Below are 22934 nucleotides of genomic sequence, written 5' to 3'. Positions count from 1 at the left end.
TAACCTGTGGCTTACTTCAGTGCACTGATTATCCCCATTGGTTTCCTGGGCCCAATCGGAATGTGAGCAGCGTAAGCGTGATGTTTGACGTTTCTTGCTTAGAATGGCAAGGTTGAGGAAAAATATGCATTATTTTTCTTTCAGCTTGCAATCCGCCTGTTCATCCTTGTGTCCTCATATCCTTTTCAGTGGCAGTAGTGTGCTGTACTAAACAACTCATCAATTGATCGTTGACTTACCGGAAGCGTCGATTGTGTCTTCATCCAAAACGCAACAACCACAACTGTCTTGCGTGGCAAGACGATGGATAATGCAGTCGGATTGAATTAGCAAGAGTACATTGGAGCTTGAAAATTAGTACTATTACCTAGATGATGTTGTTGGCTCTTTTTTACACGCTCATTCGTTTTATTAAAAATTTACATAACTAGGAAGTTAGCCCGCGCGAATACGCGGATATGCATCGTACACTAAGTTTGAGATACTTATAAGAGCAAAATATTAACCGGAGAACATATGCCATGATTTCTCCGTCTTTTTCATTGGCATTAATTGCTTTTATAATTTTCTAACCTATTAGCTTTATATTACATAAGTAATATCTATAAGCAATTATTTATAATCTTCTTCATTGAAAAGAAGGTAGACTAATTTTCTTTAGAAAATATGTCACCGAAAGTAAAAGTAAGCATAAAGTAAAAGTAAGGTTTTTTTTTTTCTAAATGTATATATATTATCATGGTTTATTAGAGGATAAATTGGGTCAGACATGAAGCTCCACTAAATTCTATATAGCCTAGTATGATTGATGTAGTTTGAGAGGTGGTCTATCTATGAACATTTTATGTAGAGTGGGTAAGAGGTTCTACGCAACCTAACATGAATACAATAATGATAAAATATAATTGCACAATAATATTTTTGAAATGTGATGTACCATACATACACGCTAGTTTTTCTTAGAAATAATGGTTCCACCGATTTAAAAGGCATAGGAATATTCCAAAAATGTAGCTTAAAAATTATGGTTGTTTTAATATCCAACATTATTGCGAAGTAGACGTGTCTCAACTGGTTAGGTTCCTTGTGGTGGAACTTGCCCACTCGGGTTCAAGTCCTACACTATCAAATTCTTTCAGTGGTAGACGATATACTCGTCGATAATGAGGTGCTCGTGGCAACTTTGTCAATATGAAAATATGTGGACCCAGTCTCTCAGAAGTACTCATAGGGGTAGGATGTGCGTGTGTGCGTTCATAGTGGTGAGTGTGCATGCGTTGTGAGCGCCTGCGTACGTTTGTACTTTGTTTCTCAAAAAAATATCCAATATTATTGATCGTTTCTCTTTTAATTTAATAGATAAAAAATAGGGAGGGGACGGACAATGTTGTGTGCGTGCGAAGGCAAGGAGGGGGTGTAGGAGATTTTATTTTTCTAATTTTTCTAAATGATTTAAGTGAAAGCCGATGAAAGGGTGTTTCATTTTTTTCTAAGAATTTCTAAGGTTTTTCTGTTTTTTATATGACGTGACACATGGCGACTTAAGACTTCTTTTAAAAATAGATCTAATAGTTAAAATAATGGATACGCCAATTTATTTGGTTTTTCTTAGAATCTTAAGACATAATATATTGTGTTTTATGAGCGCTTTGGGGGCATTTAATTGATTTTTATTATGTACAGTGATTTAGTATAACGTAATACATATGTTCAATTAATTTTTGTTGTTATTTATTTGTAAGGTAAATGGTAGGGTCTACCCTCAAATGATGTATTTTAACTTTTATATAGTAAAATATAGCTAGTGTGATCTTGATTTATTATTTAGTTATAAATAAAATAATAGTTATGACTATTTCTGCATTATGTTAGTTAAAAAAAAGTAGAAATGGAGATAATGGAATTGGAGAGGAGAGGATGTGAGAGTCATAGGGGGAGGGTAGAGGTGTAAGTAAAGCAGGAGGATGGGAGGAGATTATTGTTTTTAAGATAGATTGAATATGTCATAGTTTTGAGTTTTCTATTTTTATAATTTTATCTTAGATCTATTAGAAAATACTTTGGGTATTGTATTTTAATTAAACTACTTAAAATGTTTTAAATTGTTCTAATTTAAGTGTATGTTATTAATCAGAAGGTTTAAAAATTTATTTGATTTTTTCTTAAAAATGTATGGATCGGTGAACAATAGCTAGTCCACAGAATATATATGACTCGAAGTAATGAATTTTTTTATAATAATATAGTTAACTTGGATCTTCAATTTTAAGTTTTATAGTAGATAATATAATGGCGTACACTAATTAAAAAGTTAGCTATATATGATTTAGATAATATAGTTGTTTAAAATTCTTTATCGTAAAATATTTTTTCCATCTAACTAAGAGAGGACAATAGGAGAGAAAGGAAATATGTGGGGAGGTACGTAAGCACAATGAGTCCACCGTATATTAGTGAAAATTGACTGCGAGATGTTTTGTTTATTCTCATAATTTTTTATTTTTCTAATTTATTAAAATGCCAAGTAGCGGTGTAGGAGCGTTTGTAGAAGTATTACGTGGCGGCTTGAGAGCGTTTATAGGATGTTTAATGGACAAAGAGCTAAATATGCTTACATGTGATAATTTTTAAATTGAAATATAGTTAATATCAAATATAGTCATAATATTTTCACTATACACATCTAATTTAGATAAGTTTATTAGGGACAATTGGATGTTACTTGTATGCATAAAGATTCAAGTAGGGAAAGACAGTGCGTAGTATGTACGTATTTTTCATTTTTTTTTTTGGTGAACAGTACGTTTCTCTCGTAGCAATTAGGTGGGACTGTGGTAGGGCTAATCCTTCTCTAAATCGTAATTACGTTTTATTTCCTTTTTTATTAAATAAAAATCGATGATTGGATTTTTTTTCTCAGAATTTGTAAGGTTTATCTAATTTATTAGAGTGTCACGTGATAGCTTAGGTGTGTTTGTAGAAGTGATGTAATATATATTTTTCTTTATTATAGATAAGATAAATATGCCATGTTTTAAATAGTCATATAGTTGGATTGATCGTTGTTATTCCAGATAGTATACGCATGTGTACGTACAATTCTTCTTCGTGTTGTTTTTGTCAAATAACGAATAGTGTACTTGTTTTGTTGGGGTAAAAATAGTGGATTCACTGATTTATTGAAATTATTGATCGTTTGTTTTACTCGATCGTTGGTGCCTATGCACGTTTTTTTTTCCCATCGAATAGTGGTGCTTGTTTTTGGCTCCCCGGGTATGTACGTACAAATCTGTTCTTTCCGTTTTTTTTTCCCGGCCCTTTTCCTTTTGGGTCCACCGGCATAGAACCGGAGAAAAACCTACGTACGTAGACATCGGCCGATTAGGGAAAGGAGAGAGATGGATCGTGAGGTTTTAAAAGTTTATTGAGATAAATCTAATAGTTTAAAATAGTGGGTCCACCAATTTATTAGATAGCCACATGGCAACCCAGTAGCGTTTGTAGTAGTACCACGTGGCGGCTTGAGAGCGTTTATAGTAAGTTTAATGGACTTTTAGTATATAATAGATTATAATTTATTTTTATGAGTTATTTTATCATTTAAAATACTTTAAGTATGATTTATACCTTGTATATTTATATAAAAAAATTTGAATAAGATGAATGGTCAAACATGTGTTAAAATGTCAACAGTGTTAACTATTAAAAAACGGATGAAGTACCTCTTTTTCTTTTATGGTGTCACTGTCAACCATCTCCATTTTCGGCTTGGAAATGCGACTGAAGAAAACCCAAGTTGTTACTGAAAATCTGAAATGCTTTGCTCCATCAGACTCTGGCGCATGTCTAGCTTAAAGATAAATGTAAAACATTAACTTCATAACTTGACCTGCATCAGCATTGAACACCATCCATCATATATCGTAATTCATCAATTCATCATCTTTAGAATATGAAACTGAAAGTACTACTCCACTACCGAAGTGCAGAGCAAAACCATTGCTTCAAGGGAAACGGAAACTGGAGAATTAAAATGCCTGATAGAGAGCGTCTATCTGGACATCTGGCTACTCTCCAAGCCTCACGTACGCTAAGTTAAACCCTCCCATTTGGCCATGTCTCGCACAGCCAATAGCTTTTGCTTTCTTCTCGTTTAGTTTTTGTCCCCCTTTTTCCCCTTTCCTTGTCACAGGACGCCGAATTTTTTATTTATAATAATTAATAATATTTAAATTAAATAATTAGTAATTCCTTGTGAGTATTTACCAAAATAAGAAGGACGCTATTCTAAACAGCTTCCGCATCAGGACGCTCCTGTAAACAGCGTCCGCGGATGGACGCTAATCCAAACGACGTCTAGACTGGTGTAGCCACTTCAAATGCAGCGAACCAAGCGAAAGAAAAAAAAGAAGAAAAATTACGGCGGCGCTAGGGTAGGTTGCCGCCGCCGCCGTTGCCTCCTTCCACCGTTTGCCTCACGACCGCCCCCCCCCCCCCCCCCCCCCCGGGAGGCCCTCACGACCGCCCGCATCGATTCCAGAGGAGGTTGCCATTGGCGGCTTCCAATTGGGGTGGCCGAAGGTTGTTGTCCTCCCCGAAGGCTGCTGTTGCTATCTGCTCGACTCCTGGGAGACCATTGAATTCCGTTATCCTGATAAAGTACGTATGAACACAATGTATACAGCAGCTGATCAATGGTAATTAGCTAACATATGCATGGGCACCTGTTGCCTCCCACCGAAAGACATAAGTAGATCAATGTGAAAGACATGCATGTCTTGCAGTTCACCTGTCGCCGGCGAGCAGCCAATGAACTTGCCGCTCAAGACGCCGTGGCTGGATTGATGGCGCTGAGTAATGGACAAATCCAAGGCGCCAGCGTCGACAAGGACAGTAACAGTGGCGACGTGGTTTGCAGGGTGAAGCGTATGGAATATAGCCCCCCGATCGAAGGCGAATACGACGACACCGGTGATCCCTGACCCTAGCTAGGTTGAACAACTTTTGTTTCAACTAGAAAGATAGCCCGCACACATGCGCGGGCACCTTCTTATATAATGAGTGAAATTTTATTATGAATATTTATGTGTGGGTGTTTTTTATTAAAATATTTTTTATTATATTATAAAGTTAAATGTATTTTGTGTGATTTGAGCGCTGATTATTTTCTTATAATTACCCTCGTAACATTTAAATTCTAAAATAAAATTACTTGAGAACATGCGGTTTTCAATTGATGAGAAAATATTGTGTCGAAACAAAGGAGGTGGTTCCTATAAGAAAATTCAGGATATTTAACTCCCCAGTAGGATATCTTACAACCCAAAAAAAATCCAATAATATCAATTTTTTGATTGATTGTATTTTATTTTATATATTTTTTCATTCAAACAGAACTCGTAAAATGTTTGAATTTTTCTATTTACAGTGGGTTTTAAATCTAGCAACATTTGCTCAATTTCCAATTGTAAAGGCCGCCTCAAGGTTGTTTCACTGTTAAGATTTCTAGGTGCAACCCACATACTTATTTGTATGATGTTCAACTGGCCACACATTTATTTTTAACCTATTGTCTATATTGCTAGATGAATACCTATTATGATTAGTGACTTCATAGATCATATGTGTAATTGGGATGCTATGATCATCTTTCTTATGAATATTTATTTATCTCCTAATAAGATCGTTTTAAAAGTATCAAGGTCAATTTGTATAGGTACATAGCCCTCATAGGCATGTTAACAGAAATTAATTAAGTTAGTAGAAAGTCGTTAGATGCCTGACAAGATATAAGTAATAGATGGAGGTCCATTTGTGTCTTTTTTACATAAAGATAATTTTAATTTCAGTTGATAAGGAGATAAAAAATAGAGAGAAAAGAATGGCGCACGTTGTACGCGAGCAGGGAGGAAGGGAGATTTCAGATGTTCTTTTTCTAAATGATTAATCTAACAAACTAAAATTATGTGTCAGATGTTTAAGTCGAAGCTGATGGTTGAATGTTTTGTTTTCTTGTCAGAATTTTTACGATTTTCTCTTATTTAAAAGAACGACGTAATATCTTAAGAGTGTATTTTCTCTGATTTAAGAGAACGGCATAATATCTTAGAAGTATTTATAAGATGCGTACTTTTTACTGTGTTACAACGTTGGGGCGGGGGCTATTTTTTTAATATTACTCATAGATCTGTTCATTTTACTTTTATTAGATATAATTTAATTATTATCAAGTTATATACGATGACAAAAATATATATCATTAATTTTTATAGTTTTAAAATTGCTTAAATGACACGCAAAAGTCAAAAAATGTAGCCCCAATTAATATGACATTTATCTCTTTACAGTTGAATTAAATTGAATTAAAGAGGACATGAGTTTTAAAATGTAAAATATCTAAAGACATAAGCAGATCAAATATTAGCATTATAATTTAGATGCTGCATTTGCTTAATTGTTTGGCATACAATTTTTTTCTTTTCTAAAAGATTAAAAATAGGAGAAAAAATAGGTGAAAAAAGGGGTGAAAGAATTAGGGGGGGGGGGGGGTTGAGCAGACGTACGTACATGCAATTGCCAAGGCCGAGGTGGGCCTAGGGATAAGTATATGTTTTTTTCTAATAAATCTAATGGTTACAAATAATGGTCCACAAAATTTAATAAAAATCAACGGTTATATGTTGTGTCCTTTTAAGAATTTCTCTAATTTATAGGATGCCACGTGGCGACTTAGGAACATTTATAGGATGCCACGTGGAGGCTTAGAAGCGTTTGTAGGAAGTTTAGTGTTGATTATTTTTTTATTATAAATCCTTATGTGGAAGACTTTTAAGGAAAAAGTCTGAATTACACCCTTAAATAATAAGAACGGTACGAATTGTCCCGGTTATATATAATCTGATCTCTCACCATCATTCGCAAACATATAAACTAATATATTTTTTGTTTTGTTTTTTCTTTTATTATACATCTGATTTACCTATGTATGTTCATGGGTAATATACGATGGAATAATCTATATTGTCAAAATTATTTGTCCTAATTATTAACATTATATAGATGAGAATGACATAATTACAAAGATATAATGTGGTTCTATGCGGCATTTTCGATGATATGTGTATATGTTTTTTCTAGCAAATACTAAGCACATACTTTTTCCCTTTTTTGGAGACAAATATTTTTTCTCTTAGGGTAGGTGTGTGTATGTGTATTTATATGATGGGTGAGCACACGTTTATATATGCGCTCGTGATTGCTTTTTTTAAGGAAACGTGATTGCCTTATAAATCATTAGTAAAAAAATACTTTCAAAAAATTTAGCGAGATGGCGTGAAGCGGTGCTGCGGCCGCATGAATTCTTTGACAAACTCGCCAAGGGTGGTTGCTACTCATATGCACAATTTGAGGAAAATCTCAGAGCCACAAAGAAAGAAAGAAAAAACTACTCGATGGAGCTGATCTTGTACACATTCTTCTTTTTTTTCCTTTATGACATCTCTTGTGTAGATATAGATATAAAATAATGGTTGAAAATAATATATCCACGGGTTATGTATAAATAAGTAGCTAGATTTTATTTTTTATATATAGGATGACCCTTATATATATACAGTACGTACTCCTGGGTGTATATAGAACCATTTTTCTATATATTTTTTCTTAGATAAGCACGGGATATGCAATATTTGATACTTAATTAATCTTACGTTGATGGCATGCTTTGTTTCGCGTGTCCTAGATAAGCTCATCCAATGAGATAGACCGAATGAAGCTTAAGAGATAAAAGGGCATCCACATGGTGTAAAAAATATATATGGTTGTTAATTTTTCAAAAAAAAATATGAATACAGAAACATAGAATATATGAAAATACATTCTTGATAAATTTAATAATGTTATTTGGATATATCAGTATTACACAATAGGGAGTGAGTAAATTTTTAAAATGCTACTCAAAATTTAAATTGTTTTTTAATTATAAGTCCAATTTAATTGTGATATACAATCATATAGTCTATAATGTTAATTATTAATATTTTTTATGGATGTTTCAATGAGATGCGCTATTTAGAATAAAACTTAAAATAACATATATTTTTACAACTTAAAACATATGGTTAACATAAACTTTTTAGTTTTTCATCTAATCTAAGTATATAAGAAAGAAAAAGAAAAGGACATAGAGGGGATATGTACGTACATCAGACATACGGACGTACAGGTCCAGGGGACACGGCCGAGTAACGTGGGATTTTTTTAGATAGATTGATTTGTTTTTTTTCTTAAAATAAAAATCTAGTGGTTAAAAATAATGGGTCCACCAGATTAAATGAAAACCGATGGTTGGATGTTAAAGCTCCACGTGCCGATCTAGGAGCGTTTGTAGGAGCGCCACGTGGCGGCTTGAGAGCGTTTATAGAAAGTTTAATGGACTTTTAATATATAATAGATAGATAGATACTTCTCTTAGCGTATTGGTGGCGTAGTGATGGTCTGACTGCACCAGGAAGGTGGACGTTGTTTCTAGTAGCGTCCATGTCTGGACGCTGTTTGAATGATCGTCCATCATATTTTGGTTAATCCTCTTAGAGAATTACTAATTATTTAATTTAAATATTACTTATTATTATAAATAAAAAATTCGGCACAGGACGCGTTGAGTGCAGCGTACGTGGAAGCCTTCCCAGCCTGTAGCCTGATGCTTCTTCCGTCCGGGCGCCGCGTACGCATATCCGCGTGTGGTGCGTGCGGACTCGGTGGCCGCACGCAAACGACGAAACAGAGATCGCGATCGTGCGTTGCTAGCAAGGAACCACGAATAAATTTGCAATATTTAGCGGTGATATAGATGGTTAAGAGAAAGGTAAAGCTGGAATTAAGAATGCCAACCCCTAGATTCCTCTTGCTTCCCAGCGGAAGGCATGCAAGAGATTACGCGAGTAGGAGTACATGCGTGGCAGAGGACGCGTGGACGCTCCGCGATGATGACCCTGAGGCACCCGAGGTTAGTCTTCGATTTAACCTGGGTTCAAGTCTGTAATCACAAATGAAATCTTTAATCCCGTCAGAACTTACCCACACGAGTAATAAGCACATTGCCCGTGCCCGCTGTGTTATGTACTAGCTGTACAGTGCAGGTGGCAAGCATGCACCTTCCTTACCTCGCATGCACGTACGACCAATTTCCGTTTCATCATCATGTCGGGCAGTAAAAGATGGAGGCGGCCGCTCTGGCAAAGAGACGAGCCACGTTTATTTTGGTTGTATTGACCGACACGAGCCTTTTGTTGACTCCGTAATTGAATTCGTCATCTGATCCGATCCGAACGACCGGACCCGATAGAACCCGGATCCCTTTCCGTGGGCGCATCTCTTCCTTCCTCGCGCGGCTCGGCGGGCGGCTAGTCGTACGTCGCAAGCTACTCGACACGTAGGTGGCGCCAGCCGCACCACGCCTATATATACGCCCCGCGGGCGCTCGTCGTCGCACAGAGAGAAAAGCTAAACCAAACTACCAAGGCCCAAACGTCCAAACCCCAAACGCATCGACGCTTCACAGGTAGCTTGGTTTGTGCGTGCGTGCGCGCGCATGGCGACGATGGGAGAGGAGCTGTACGAGTCCGACGTGCTGTGGCCGGATCACCAGTCGCCACACGACGTCGTCCCGGCGACGGCGACGGCGACCGCGCCGACGCCGGCTCGGCGGGGCCAGCAGCAGATCACGCGCCACTGCTCCACGGCGAGCTCTCGGCCGGTGGACATTCCCAGGGCCGCGCAGCGGTGGAGCGGCGGCGACCAGGGCGACGACTGCGGCGGGGGGACGATGGTGCCGCCCCACGTGATGGTGTCCCGGAGGCGGTCGACGGAGGAGGGGGATCAGGCGTTCTCGCTGCGGACGGGGACCGGGCGGGCGCGCCGCGACCTCAGCCACCTGCGCAACTCCGTGCTGCGGATGACCGGGTTCATTGAAGGATGACCCGGCACGGCTGACCCGTCGTTTGTGCACACATGCATGCAGAGGAGTGGACGACGACTGGTCGCCAAACACCCGTCCGTCGTCCTCTCGGCTTGCACTGGGTGCTCCCATTTTTGTTCGTTCCCCTTAATTAGTTGCGGTGTCATGGTGTGGACGTGTGGTCCATGAGCAAATATTGCTCTTGTAGGAAAGGAAGCTTCACCATGTGTGCCTGAGTTAGGATTCTGATTATGGACTAATTCAAGTGTGTCTTGTGTACAGTTCCTGAAAATGCATTTTGAAATATCAACCTTTTTGTTTGAAAGATCGTTTTTGAAATATCCACCGTTGTTTGTTTATCCACGCACGATTGCACTGAGAAGTTTCCGTTGCGGCTGTGCACTGCCAATTTATCATGGTGTTTTTGCTGCTACGGAAACCTGAAAATGAATGCATGTGTTGTTTGACCAAAACGTGCAAATTTAGCAGGCGGGCAAAGCCGCCACCAAGCACGAGCTCGCCAGTTCCACCGCAAAATGGGAAGCCAAGTACAAACCGTCTCCTGCAGGTATCAGTTGATGCGGAATGGATAAAAATTCATCGGACACAGTAGCAAGGAAGTAACGTATGTTCAGACAGCCATAAGAAACAGGTGATACATTTGTATATTCATTTCCCCCAAAAGCAAAAGAGACCTCATTATTCATCTGCGCCGAAGAGTTGCCTCCTTTCGATGTCCCATTGTATTGACTAGGAGTAATACAAACTGCATGACGCATCTCCATGCCTCGTGATATTCAGCAATTATCACATGAAAAAGTGCCGGTAAGAAATTTCCAGCCCTGAGAAATCCTACAAAAAGACCGATTTGTGGAAACCACAAATTCAGAGTGTCCTCAATGCCTTGATCCAATCAACCTCTAGCCTAAAATCACCTGGTCCAGTCTTTGCACCAGGTACACCGCCCTCAGCATTTACGGATAGAGACATTCCCACAACACGAGCAGGGTTCATTTCCATCTTTGCTTCGATCACATTTCCTCTCCATGTGGGTAGATACAAATCAAGAGGGATCTGAAAGAAAGGACAAGTGCTGTCGTATCATCAAAAACCATATCTTTCAACTTCGAATTGAAATTACCTTCATGATTTGCCATCTGTCCTGGGGTAAGTACACAAAGGCTTGCCACGAATTATCTTCCTGTTGTCCAGGTGAATTCACCCAGTTCTCTGTGTATATCTGTTTAATTAAGATTCAGATTATATAGCAACGTATTAACTTGATATCGCACATTCAATACTGTCTCAGGATGAGGATACATACAGTAGATATGTAGCATCTTCCATCCCCTCTGAGTTTCATCGCTATAGTATCATATGCATCAAGATCAATGAAACCATTAAACTGAAACGGAGAAAGAAATAAGGGTTTATCAGCATAATAGCATCTACAGATATTGAGCAATGACCAAGTCAATATCACTTTACCTTCTTTGATCTCATTCCACAGAAACCACTACGCCTTATCTTCCATGTTGATCCCTCAGACATATCCAAAGAGAGATTGCCAGAAAAGAGACCTTCCAGAATGCATATGTTGGAAAAATAGTTGCAAAACTGTCAAAGCTTATAAAAATTAAATTAAGTGAATCAGGCATGCAATCTAACAAAACCATGAAAAAAGGCCGCTTTCTTTCCAATTACAAAAGCCAAGACAGCAAGCTGGTATTATCTGGTAAGTTGGCAAGGACATATGAGATTCATGAGAATAACAACACTAGAAGACACTCCATAGTTCAACAGGTTAATTTGTACTCATAAGCTATATATAACAGCAGATAAATAAACTATTTTCCAGTTTTCCCTCTTTGTACTGAAAATGCACTCTAAGGAAACCCTGAAAAAGGGGACGTCAAAACTTCAGAGTACCAGTTGATGAAGTATCCCCACCAGCACCACCATCAGTTATCTCCAATGATGCAGATGATAAACCTGGATAACAATTCCTTTCAATCAAATCATTCCATAGATGTGAATAAAGAGCTTGCCTATCAGTTACAAAATGTGCCAACAAATATTAGTGAAGTTTAATGAACATGCCAGAAAGGTCACCCACCCAAAAGACACAAAGAAATAAACATTTGTTTATTCCAGGTACTATTGTGAGGCTAAGGCACCAGCATATCACAACACACTGAAGCATTAACGATCTACCCATCATATTGAAGGAGGTTTACATCCCAGACTATCTAATCCACTGGTTTAGCAACTACCAACTGATACTACACTGATGTATCCGTTGTAGAACATCCAGGGAATGAAAGCACAAGGAGCAGGCAGATTCCCATTTGGATCACTATAGCAGATAGTAAGCCACATATATTTGTATTAGATATAGCCCTTTGTGGAACATTCTTGGTAATACAAAGTAAAAGACCAAATGTAGGTGAAAAACGAAGGGAAAACTCATTAAATCAATGAGTTATTGGCATGCAATATTTACACTGAAATAGTGAAATGTATCGTCTGAGAGAAGTATACAATGAAGCCTCTTGACAAGAATGGAGCTAAAAGTGATCGACTAATCCAGTAACTATGTCAGAATATCCAGGAGCTATGTTAGAAAGCTGCAAGAGCTACAAGAATTCAAGAGAAAACTTTTTTTTCTGATGTTCTCTGAAAGAGAACTTTCCTAGCTTTATTCATTTTTGTTCTATGCATAGAATTAGAATCACAATGAAACTTTGAATCGTAACATATACATATAAAAATTGAGCCCTTGGGAATTTGCATATTTTTCCCATGTATTCTGAGAATAAAAACAAAGGAACATTTCCAGTGCCAGGCAAAGTCTTAGAACATGAATATTCCATGAGTACCTCACAATCACAACATATACAATATAAGTTAGTCTATTCTACCGTTCAGTTATTCAGGACAATCACGAAAACTAATATTCGTGCAAAGAAAAACTTGAAAGTGAGGCATTACCTCCATACTCGGAATCTGAATACAAGTGCCACCTTTTCAGCTCATCTTTTGAATTAAAATTGAAGATGTACTTTTCACTTGGTGGGATTAGGTCTTCTGAATTCCACACAATGGCTGCAAATTTCGTATGTAGGATGAAAGAATTATGACATAGACAAACATAATGAGTTATTACTCGAAATGAAGATTAAAAGCATCTTAGAATGTCATAGCTAACAACTGAAGCCAACTTGCGATCCAGCAGCATCCATTTTAAATAAATCAAAATGCTAGAAGAAACCTCCAACTGTCTGGATAAACATCAACATAACTAGTACTGAGCTGTTACACACTTGAATTCCCATCCCGTGTCTAAAATCCTTATGCCATAGTTATTCATCATTTGAGGATCTCATATGGCCTTTCCAGTAAACATTTCAAATGGCCTTAAAAATGAGCAAACGCAGGTAAAGGAGTTTCGTTTGAGGAAATAAACCCAGCATACGACTAGCGCGGCAAAATTAGGTTTGCGGCAGGCAGCTACCTCGCCTGGTGGCGTTAACGGAGGCTTGCCACAGCGCCCGCAGCCTCGACATGGCGAAAGCACCCCGTTCAGCAGTGGCGGATCTGGGGGAACAAACAAACTGCTATTAGTATTGAGGTTTAAGGCAAATTAAGAGAAGAGCTTCCAGGTCTAGAAGAGAAACAAAGGGTGTTCAAATTGGAGGAAAAAGCGCGTGGGTAGGGAGAGATGAGCAAGAGGATGCGCGTAACTGATGGATGCTCACCGGGATGCGGCGGAAGCAGCAGGACGAACGACGGCGACCACGACGGCGCCTCTGCTAGCTCGCGGGATGGATGGGGATCGGCGCAGGCGGCGGGCGAACTCACGAGGAGGAGGAGAGCGCCGACGCCGAGGGCTTGTTCATTTCGGGCGGGCCGAAATCCCCGTGGGCCCTTTACTTGACGCGAGTTCAATTTTCATCCCTTAACTGCAATACAGATAAACCGGTGTGGATGAGGAATCTCGGCGGTTTGGATGGCGGTTCTGACTGACGTGGCATCTACATAGCTGATTTGACTTGGTCATTATCCTACGTGGTGGCTGTGATGTGGCATTGTAAGCAAAATATAAAGTAGGAGTATAAATTATTTTTAAAATATGGGCCCACATGCCAGTCAAACAAAAGGAAAAATAAAAATGGGACCCACATGTCAGTGGGTCCCACTCTCCTCTCTATCTCCACGTGCGAGAGCACATGGAGAGACGGAGAGGGAGAAGGGCAATGGCCGGTGAGTCAAAACCAGACGAGCGTGTGGAGAGGAAGGAGGCGGCGAGGCCAGGAGAGTCATCGGAGTCATCCCCGTTGTTGCTGCAGTCGTCCGAGCTGCTCCCGCCGAAGTACAACGAGCCCAACCTCCCCTGCTGCTGCGACGACCACCTTTGGCCCGACGACGATCCCCGTGCCCTTCCGGGCTTCCCTGATGCCTGCTCGCCAGGATCGATGTCTGAAGGCGACGGTCGCGGGGTAGTCCGGTTTCCTCGTCTCCCGGCCTCCATGCCCCCCTCGCTGGCCTCATTTCTTTTCCGCCCGCTCGCCAGCCTCCCTGCCTCCTCCCTCCCCACTCCCCTCGATGGCGAGAAGGGTTGGCCACTGCCTCCCGCCACCTTTTTCCCTCTCCACATGCAAAGAAGGAGAGCTGTCGAGTTCTCTGTCGGATCCGGCAATGATAGTCGCACCAAGGCTGTTGTCGGCCATGGAGCGCGCAAACTCAGTGGCCGAGAGGAGCAGCACGCGGTGCGGCGGTGGGAGAGAGGAGAGGAGTAGCTATTAAAAAAAACTTCAAGTTTTGGCTTAGCCTTAGTATAAGAAATAGGCAAAATTTGCTACAAGACACTTAAAGATTGTGGTCTTTGCTGTGAGACACCTGAAGAACGTGAATCTTTCCGTTGACACTATAAAAATGTGATAATTAGCTGCTGGACACTCCTCTCATTATTTTATTATTTTTAGCTGAAGCGGAGAGAGAAAGAATGATGAAAGTACCAAAATGCCCCCTGCGCCGATTTGCTCGTAAACGCTGGTCGACATGATTTAACGTCACAACTTTCAGGCACCAAATCGGTTCAATGATGGATCAACAATCGGCTGGCTTGTATACACCCAGAAGTACAGAATTGGACAGAATTTATAGCGTTCATAGCTTTCATATAATTGGTGTTAATAAACTGTCACGTATATGTATATGTACTTAGGCGTTGTGTAATTAGTAGCCTTTTCTCGCGCGCTTCAGCAGCACGGCCGGGACGAACGGCGCGGCGAAGGCGTAGGAGTCAACGGCGACGACGGCGCACGGTACTGGCGCGTCGGGCGCCGCCGCCGCCCCGGCCACGAGCGGGCCAGACAGCGCCACGACGCAGAGCTCCGCGAGCCGCCACACAGCGCCACAGCGCGGCGGAGCCACCGGAGCCTGAGCAGACGTAGGCACAGCCCGCGGCCTCCACCGCCGCCGCCCATCCTCACGTTGCTGCATCTGCCTCCGCGGCCTCGCCTGTGACTGGGTTACGCGTTGACGATGAGCCCGTGTACAATGATTGATCCATCTCGCTTCTTGATTCTTCCCCTGCTGCTCGAATCAACCGCTCGATTCCACCGCTTCCACCGCTGCTCCCCTCCATCGTACTTCTCTGCTCGAATCTGCTAGCGGCCCAGCTCGCCGGCCACCTCAATCTGCCACCGTAGTCACCGGAGCTCGCCGCCGTTGCCGCAGATCGCCGCCGCACCTAACCCTAGGGTTTGGAGGATAGGGGATCATCAGACTGAATGGGGAATGGGTCTGTTCAAACCAACTACAGCGGGCTAAACACTATTGACCCAAGGGCAAAGTTGCCTTTTACAAATATTTCCCTCTCCGTTTCAGCTAGAAATAATAAAATAATGAAAGAAGTGTCCAGCAGCTAATTACCACATTTTTACAGTGTCCATGAAAAAATTCACGTTCTTCGGGTGTCTCGTAAGGCCATAATCTTTGGATGTCTTGTAGCAAATTTTATCTAAGAAATATCCTGCGATGAGCTAATACGTTGAATCAGATGATACAACTTCTTTTTCAGTATTACCACCATCACTTCAATTATTTGGCAACATGCCAACATTTGGTTTGCCATGTGATACTAGAATGCAGAAAGTATATTCTCTAATATTTTGCTATCTCGGCCGTTGGAGCTAACATCAGGAACTTATTTGTATTTTACCTGTTAAAACAATTTATCTTAACAGGTAAAATACAAGAATCATGTGGCATTATTCAGCAACTCAAACAGCTGATTTTTTTCCTGCTACATCAACCTTACTTGTGCTACTGATTCTAAGAAGTACTCCCTCCATTTCAGATTATAAGTCATTTTGACTTTAATCAAAGTCAAACTACTCCAAGTTTGATTGAGCTTGTAGAAAAAGGTAGTAACATTTTTAATCCAAGACAACTATATTGTTAAAATATATTTAACTAGCATGGTGGCCCGCGCAGATTGCGCGGCTAGCATCATATTATATTTTCTGTCTTATAATAATATATATGTTTTCTCAATGTATTATTCAAATATATTAAAATGACAACATAATTTTGCGTGTCTCATGAGAGCGAACTTCCAATATTCCTTTTTTAAATTTCTAATTTTAGTACTCCAAATTCTACTTTAATTTTATTAGTTTTATTCTGAATTTTAAATTCTTGTATGGATTCTATACTCTTCTTCCAATATTCCTTATTTTAATTCCTAATTTCTATTATTTCTAAATTATATTATATATGGATTCTAAACTTATCTTTCAATATTTTTAAATTCTGAATTTTAATTATTTTTAAATTCTATTTCTATCTGAACTCTATAGTCTTCATCCAATATTTTTTTAATTTTGAATTTTTTAATTTCTAAATTATATTTCTAGATGGACTCTAACCTCTACATTTATTTTTTCTTATTTTTTAATTCCGAATTTCCATTAGTTCTATTGTATACTGATATAGACTCTAGTCTTACCTTCCTATATTTCTTATTCTTAATTCTGAATTTCAGCTATTATTAAATTGTATTCCTATATGGACTCTGTTTGTTTCTTTTTCTCCGATTAATGTGAGAATTTCTAGGCCATTAGAGTGAACTTGGAGGCTTCTTTTTCTATTCCTTTAATAATATAATAGATTATTGATTTGACGAAACTAATTTGGTGTTGTAAATATTACTGTATTTGTCTATAAACTTTGTGTAAGTCAAACTTTGCGTAGTTTGACTTTGATGAAAGTCACAACGACTTATAATCTCAAGCGGATGGAGTAGCAATCGATCAAGGTTCCAAAGCTACCATTTTTTCTGTCAGTTCTTAACATTTGGCTGTAAATTTCAAGCCTTTTTTCCCCATAATTATATATGTCTGGCCGTATCGGAAAATATTAAGAATGATCTATTCTACTACTCAAGTGGAGTCTTTCTGAGAGAGCGTGATTAATTGATTGTGTTTTGTTCTCAGAAAAGTAGTTTTATATTACAGTGTAATCACTAATCATATACTAGCACATTCATATTGTACATCTGCTAAGTTACCAAACAAATGCACCAGCACTACACTGTGCTTGATATTCAATTTTAGTATTGTTCTAATATGTTTAGCATAGTTATTCTACCATGTCTAGCATCATTTTTCATTTAGTTTTTCATTCAGTGACATAGTTATTCTATAAATGCGTGTGGTTGCATCTAGTTTTTCATTTAGTTCTATAACCAAGAAATAGATAACAGCCCTTATATACATCGTCACTATACAATTCTACACTGTGTCACTGAACGTGTTGCACGTAGAGCCAGAGCGAGGAGAGACTGAAGGCAGCACCTACTTCCCTCTCCTCATGAAGACATGAACCCAGCTCTGCGCCACATGGAGATCTCGAACCAAATCGTCTATACTTAAACTCTTTCTCAGCTCAATTGCTGCTGTGTCGTTTACTGTGTTACTCGACTACGCCGCATCCTTGTAGAAAGCTGTCTGATCTGTTGAGGTGGCCGAGCCATAGTTCCCGGAGCTCCGGGAACGCGACCTCCAGCCAGGGCTTCCTCGGCCCGCTGAAATGCAGCACGGCTGAGCGCTGCAGCTGCTCGCCGTCCGGCGTGTGCCAGCCGAGGCCCCGCAGATGCCACCGCGGCTCCACCGCCTGCACCCGGCCGTCGAACGCTATCAGCGCTGGCGGCAGCGAGCCCATCTTCCACAGCCTGAATCCCGACTCCCGGTTCTGCATTGCACGCGACAGTCACAGGGGAAAAAAATGTTTTGTCATTAGTACTGTAACCAAGAAAACGGCATCCATGTTCAAGAGAATCAGAGAGCTAATTGCCTTTTCTAGCCAGAGCTGGTACGTGTCGGTGACATTTGTTCTTCGCCATGCGTCGAGGTTGACGACGTTGACACCCCACGACCACGCGCATCTCGCACTTTCGAGTACGTTTGACACTTCGGGGTCAGTGAAATTCAGGTGATCACCGAGCGTCTTCTCGATGCAGACGACCCCGTCTTCGCCGGGGTTGTGCCCGCCGACGGCGCCTATGATGTTCTCGCCGAGGTGCTGCTCCCACAGCCCGGTCAGGTCCTTTCGCACCACGACGTCGTCGTCAAGAAGTATCACCCTCCCGAGCTCCGGGAAGAACTGCTCAAGCAAAACGCATCAGATATATCTCCAGACGTCAAATTAATGTCAGGCAAATGTAGGCATGTAGGCGTGATCTTTGTCCAATTGTTGCCTTGATTTATACCTCTGGGAGGTGGATCTTGAGGTAGTTGAGAAGAGAGAACGTGCTTGGCTTGGAGGCTTCGAGCCTCCTGTATTCCCTGACAACTGACGCGTCACACTGGTGATACTCCATTGAGCTCCTCTGAACCTCTTCGATCGTCCTCATGACAGAGGCGATGGCACCGCCGTCGCGCCAGTCGAACTGGTGGAGGCCCTTGACCTCGACCACCGCCGGGGAAACCGGGTGCAGCGCGAACCACGAGTGCATCGGCACGTAGCTCTTCTTGTCGGTGACGACGTGGAACACCAGCCTCGCCGGCTCGGCCGAGCTCCTGACGGCGGAAGCCACGGCGACGGCGGCGGCGAGCACGTTGTCTGTCACGATGGCGACGTGGAGGTACGAGGCGTCGGCCAGGCGAGGCGCGTGCTCCGGCAGCGGCACCGGCGAGCGGGCCGCGGAGTTCACCGAGAACTCCTCGGCAAGCCGCAGTGTGAGGCAGTGCATGCTCTTGGGGATGCCCAGCGAGGCCAGGTGCCGGTTGAACAGGGCTCTGATCCTGGACGACTTAACCTTCCGATCCATTTTCAGCAGCTGCTTCAAGATTATCCCCAATAAAAAATCGACGAATATAGTTGTTGCAACTTGCAATATAGGAGTACTATTAATGGATCAAAGCTCGATAATTCATTTTTGGATTGTAGTGTCAAGTGTCAACACGGTCTAATCCTAACCCTAGCTACAAAAGAATCTAATCCTACTCCTACAAAAGAGGCCATGTTTAGTTCACACCAAACTTTCCCCCAACCCTCAACTTTCCATCATATCACATCACATCTAAAACTTTTCTACACACATAAACTCTTAACTTTTTTTTAAAACTAGCAATTTTCACCAAACTTCTTTCTAATTTTAGGAAGTAAACACAGCCAAAGAACGCTTCTAGTTGCAGTCATTTCAACTGGACACGCCTAAAAAAGTGACGTTTGCATGTTTAACCGGAGATTTAGTGGAGAGCATGCATGACCATACGTTCCGCTTCTCTAATTTCAAGGCAGGATGGAAGACACATGGACCATATGATGTGTGGTCTTTAGGCGTGGAAAGCACTCGTTTCAGCAAAGGTGCCAGTAACATGCAAGCATGATACAAGACTAATAAAAAGTTCAGTAAAGATTAGCAAAGTTCGTAATAGAGAAAGCGCGTCGGAATATGGGCTGATAAGTTTTATACCATGGCCATAATCTTGAGCACCACGGCTTCCATGTCCAGCCGATCGTAGGACGCCAGCATGGTGTCCATCTCCGCCATGAGGCCGTCCAGCGAATCCGGTGCCGCCTCCACCACCACGGGATCCAACAGGCTGGCCTCCCTGCGACCTCTCCTCCACTCCTTCATGAATTCCTGACCATTCCACGCATCGATCGAAAATCAGCATTCTTATATTCATAAACTCAATCAAAATGGATATAGTATGTTCTCAAAAAAAGAAAAGGAAAAACATGGATATAGTATATAACTAGTCACACCCAGTGAAAAAAAACACAAACTGTCACAGTACATGGTCTTGCTTAAAATGGTCATTAGTACTAGAGTACTGATTAGCTCATCGTTGATTGGATCCCGTACATTAGGCGTCCAGTCCATGTACAATGTGACACGAGAGCACTAAAAACCACAGGGGTTATGCCTACCGTACGCGTTCATGAATAGCTAGTGGCTCAGGCTCACGGTCACGGGCCAAAAGGGCCGCTGTATAGTCGGAACTGAAAAGGCCACGTAGCTCCAAACGCAAGGGCGCCATCTTTACGAGCATGTCCTAGCTGGAGCGCAGGCCACCAGCGCGAGAGAATCCTCACGAGCACGTCACAAGTGCCGGGCACCGTAGCGGCTGGCAACACAATATCCCAAGCCGCCACCAACTATGTTAGGGCCCTCGAGGAATGATGCCAATGGCAAGGGTCGCGCAAATCGCCAACCAGTGCATAGATAACTCCTCGTCGGATTAGGCCGTTTTTCTGGTACAAGTTGACTGAGAAAGGTACTGGAGTACTACTAATTTCACGAATTTTTTGTGTAATTCAACTTGGGGTACTTCTCCAAGAGCAAAACAACACTAGTGGGTGGTACTTGGCTTACTGGTCTGCATTTGAATTCAGCCGGTGAGCCGTAGCTGGGGGCGAAATGGATTGACCAATGACCGAGAGGCGAGAGCTGACAACGGCCGACTGTGACAGTGGTTAACAAAAAACTGAGAATCCAGAGCATGCAGCACTCTGGATCGGATCGACTGGCCCCACCTGTCAGCGTGGGCGGCCGCGGGGCACGTGGTAGGAACGCCGCGACGTGTTGCCGACGCGGCCCTGACATTCCATTCCCCTTCCCGTGAATGGCGCTTACTGCTAGCGAGCCGAACCATGCGGAAAAAAAAATCGCCCCAACCGCGTGAGGAGCTCCGTGCCCAACGGCGTGTTTCATCCCGTACTACAGCTTTCCCCCGCCGCGCGCAAAAGTAGTAAAACAAATGTCAAAACCCCGGCGCATAAAAGTCACCCTGTTTCCTAACGCACTCTGACTGTGTTACTCGCACGATCGAAGGTGCAGTCAGTGCACGCGCCGGCCTAACACTAGCACACCACCAGTGACCAGTAAAGACTCACCTCCATCGCGTCGCCGCTGCCGCCGTACAGCCAGTCCCCGAGACCGGCCCTCCAGTCCAAGCATCCTGGAGCATTGGCCAATCGCGTCAGAGATGATCATATCGCAAACGAAAATGGGCAATTCACCAAGCAGCCGCCGGTGGCCTCGGTGCGTGCGAAGTGAAAACTTACCGGTGGTGGAAGGGCAGAGGGATGCGCCGGCCTCGATGGTGAGGAGCGCGGCGCGGAAGAGGAGCACGCCGGCGAGGAGCCCCGTCACGACAGCCGACCGGCACCCGCGCCTTGTTGCCGCTTGCTGGTGCTGGTGCGGCGGCGGCGACGGCGGCGACGCCATCGCCTTCGTTGCCTCGCCAGCCAGCGGCGCCGCCGACGTGATGTAGACCTTCATTATCGCTAGCTACAAGCGAGACTGCCGACCCGCCGCTGCTGCTCTCATGGACGAACTGAGCTAGCAAAGCTCTAGCTCGGTTTAAGCAAAAGAGAATGGGAAAGCGTACGTGCAAGTATGGGAGCTTCTAGCTAGCCTTGCTAGCTAAGTACGCGGCGTCCGCGCGTGGGCGTGTGGGAAAACGAAGGAAACTAAGGAAAGCCCGAGAAGTAAAAAAGAGAGAGAGATGGCACGGTGCGGGCATCACGCATCAGTGTGCGATGCGAGGTCTGGGAGGGTGTGGCAAAGGTGGTAGCCTGGTAGGGGGCGCGGCGAATCTGGCAGCGGCGGAGGGGGAGGGCGGGTCGATGAGTGAGCGAATGAATGGGACGATGGGATTTGCCGGGTTCGACCACGGAAAGCGACCTGAATCGCTCGCGAGGGGGAGGGAGACCACCGACACGGGCGTGACTACGACGCGCGCACCGATCCCCTCCCTCGCGCCGCGGCCCGATCGGTCGAAACGCTTATCCGCGTCTGCAGACTGCCGTGGAGTGGAGTGGAGTGCAGTGCAGCGCTGCGGCGTCGCACTCGCATGCAAAACACCGTTAATTAATTGGTCATGAGCCCCCGCATAATTATGTGGCCCTTTGTCTCGTTAGTTAAGCGTACGCACGATATCTCCCATGTGACGGCTGGGCTAGCTCGCGCTCGAGTGAGTTGGATTTGGATGCTGGCTGACCCAGGCTTGGCGTGCATCTTGTTTGAATGCTACTAAGCGTGGGGGTGGTGGCAGGCGGCCAGTCGGAGTTATGCCAGAGGCCAGCAGTTAGTACCACCTGTGAGAGTTAAGCTGGAGAATGAGCCCGTCGGTTTTGGCTCTTATCATTGGCTCCTGGGACGAGCACTTCTGCTGGTATCAACCGACTTGGCAGCGATCGCCCACCGCTGAGCTTTCGCACTTGCACGGCGTAACCGCGCGTAAACTCCTACCCATACCTGTACTGTACTAGGGTCGTCTGCTTAATCGGATTAGTGAATAATAGTACTGAAGATTCAACGCGAAATGGCGCCGCACATCGCTGCTCTTTGCACCTCGCAGCAGCAACTCAATTTTTGTCCCCTCCCTACCGTATTGCTAGTGTCAGTAAACTATTAAATTGTCTAATGCCACTACATGATGTAACTTACTTCACC

The 22934-nt window shown here is 42.7% G+C and overlaps 3 protein-coding genes across 4 annotated transcripts; 1 reads left to right on the top strand and 2 right to left on the bottom strand.

The window, feature by feature from the left end:
* Positions 1 to 9479: 9479 nt before the first annotated feature.
* Positions 9480 to 10250, top strand: LOC127761442 (uncharacterized). The gene has a single exon (XM_052285737.1). The coding sequence runs from the start codon at positions 9593 to 9595 to the stop codon at positions 9977 to 9979; it is 387 nt and encodes a 128-aa protein (XP_052141697.1). The 5' UTR covers positions 9480 to 9592; the 3' UTR covers positions 9980 to 10250.
* A 320-nt stretch (positions 10251 to 10570) lies between these two features.
* LOC127761425 (probable complex I intermediate-associated protein 30) lies at positions 10571 to 13867 on the bottom strand. Of its 2 annotated transcripts, none has more exons than XM_052285721.1 (8): positions 13717 to 13867; positions 13473 to 13555; positions 12950 to 13063; positions 11888 to 11950; positions 11447 to 11538; positions 11283 to 11363; positions 11100 to 11198; positions 10571 to 11032 (listed from the first exon to the last, which is right to left on the bottom strand). In XM_052285721.1, the coding sequence occupies exons 2-8, from the start codon at positions 13522 to 13524 to the stop codon at positions 10844 to 10846; spliced, it is 690 nt and encodes a 229-aa protein (XP_052141681.1). In that variant the 5' UTR covers positions 13525 to 13555; positions 13717 to 13867; the 3' UTR covers positions 10571 to 10843. The 2 variants fall into 2 exon arrangements, with proteins under 2 accessions (XP_052141681.1, XP_052141686.1); XM_052285726.1 differs by having other exon boundaries at positions 13703 to 13833.
* A 3593-nt stretch (positions 13868 to 17460) lies between these two features.
* Positions 17461 to 22120, bottom strand: LOC127763192 (probable galacturonosyltransferase 15). The gene is made up of 6 exons (XM_052287831.1): positions 21542 to 22120; positions 21371 to 21435; positions 19944 to 20114; positions 18735 to 19304; positions 18320 to 18628; positions 17461 to 18217 (listed from the first exon to the last, which is right to left on the bottom strand). The coding sequence occupies exons 1-6, from the start codon at positions 21756 to 21758 to the stop codon at positions 17939 to 17941; spliced, it is 1611 nt and encodes a 536-aa protein (XP_052143791.1). The 5' UTR covers positions 21759 to 22120; the 3' UTR covers positions 17461 to 17938.
* Positions 22121 to 22934: the final 814 nt, after the last annotated feature.

Source organism: Oryza glaberrima, chromosome 1, assembly GCF_000147395.1.
Source record: "Oryza glaberrima chromosome 1, OglaRS2, whole genome shotgun sequence".
Taxonomy (NCBI): domain Eukaryota; kingdom Viridiplantae; phylum Streptophyta; class Magnoliopsida; order Poales; family Poaceae; genus Oryza; species Oryza glaberrima.
Note: the sequence above shows the minus strand (reverse complement) of the source record. Positions and strands in the feature narration are given on the sequence as shown.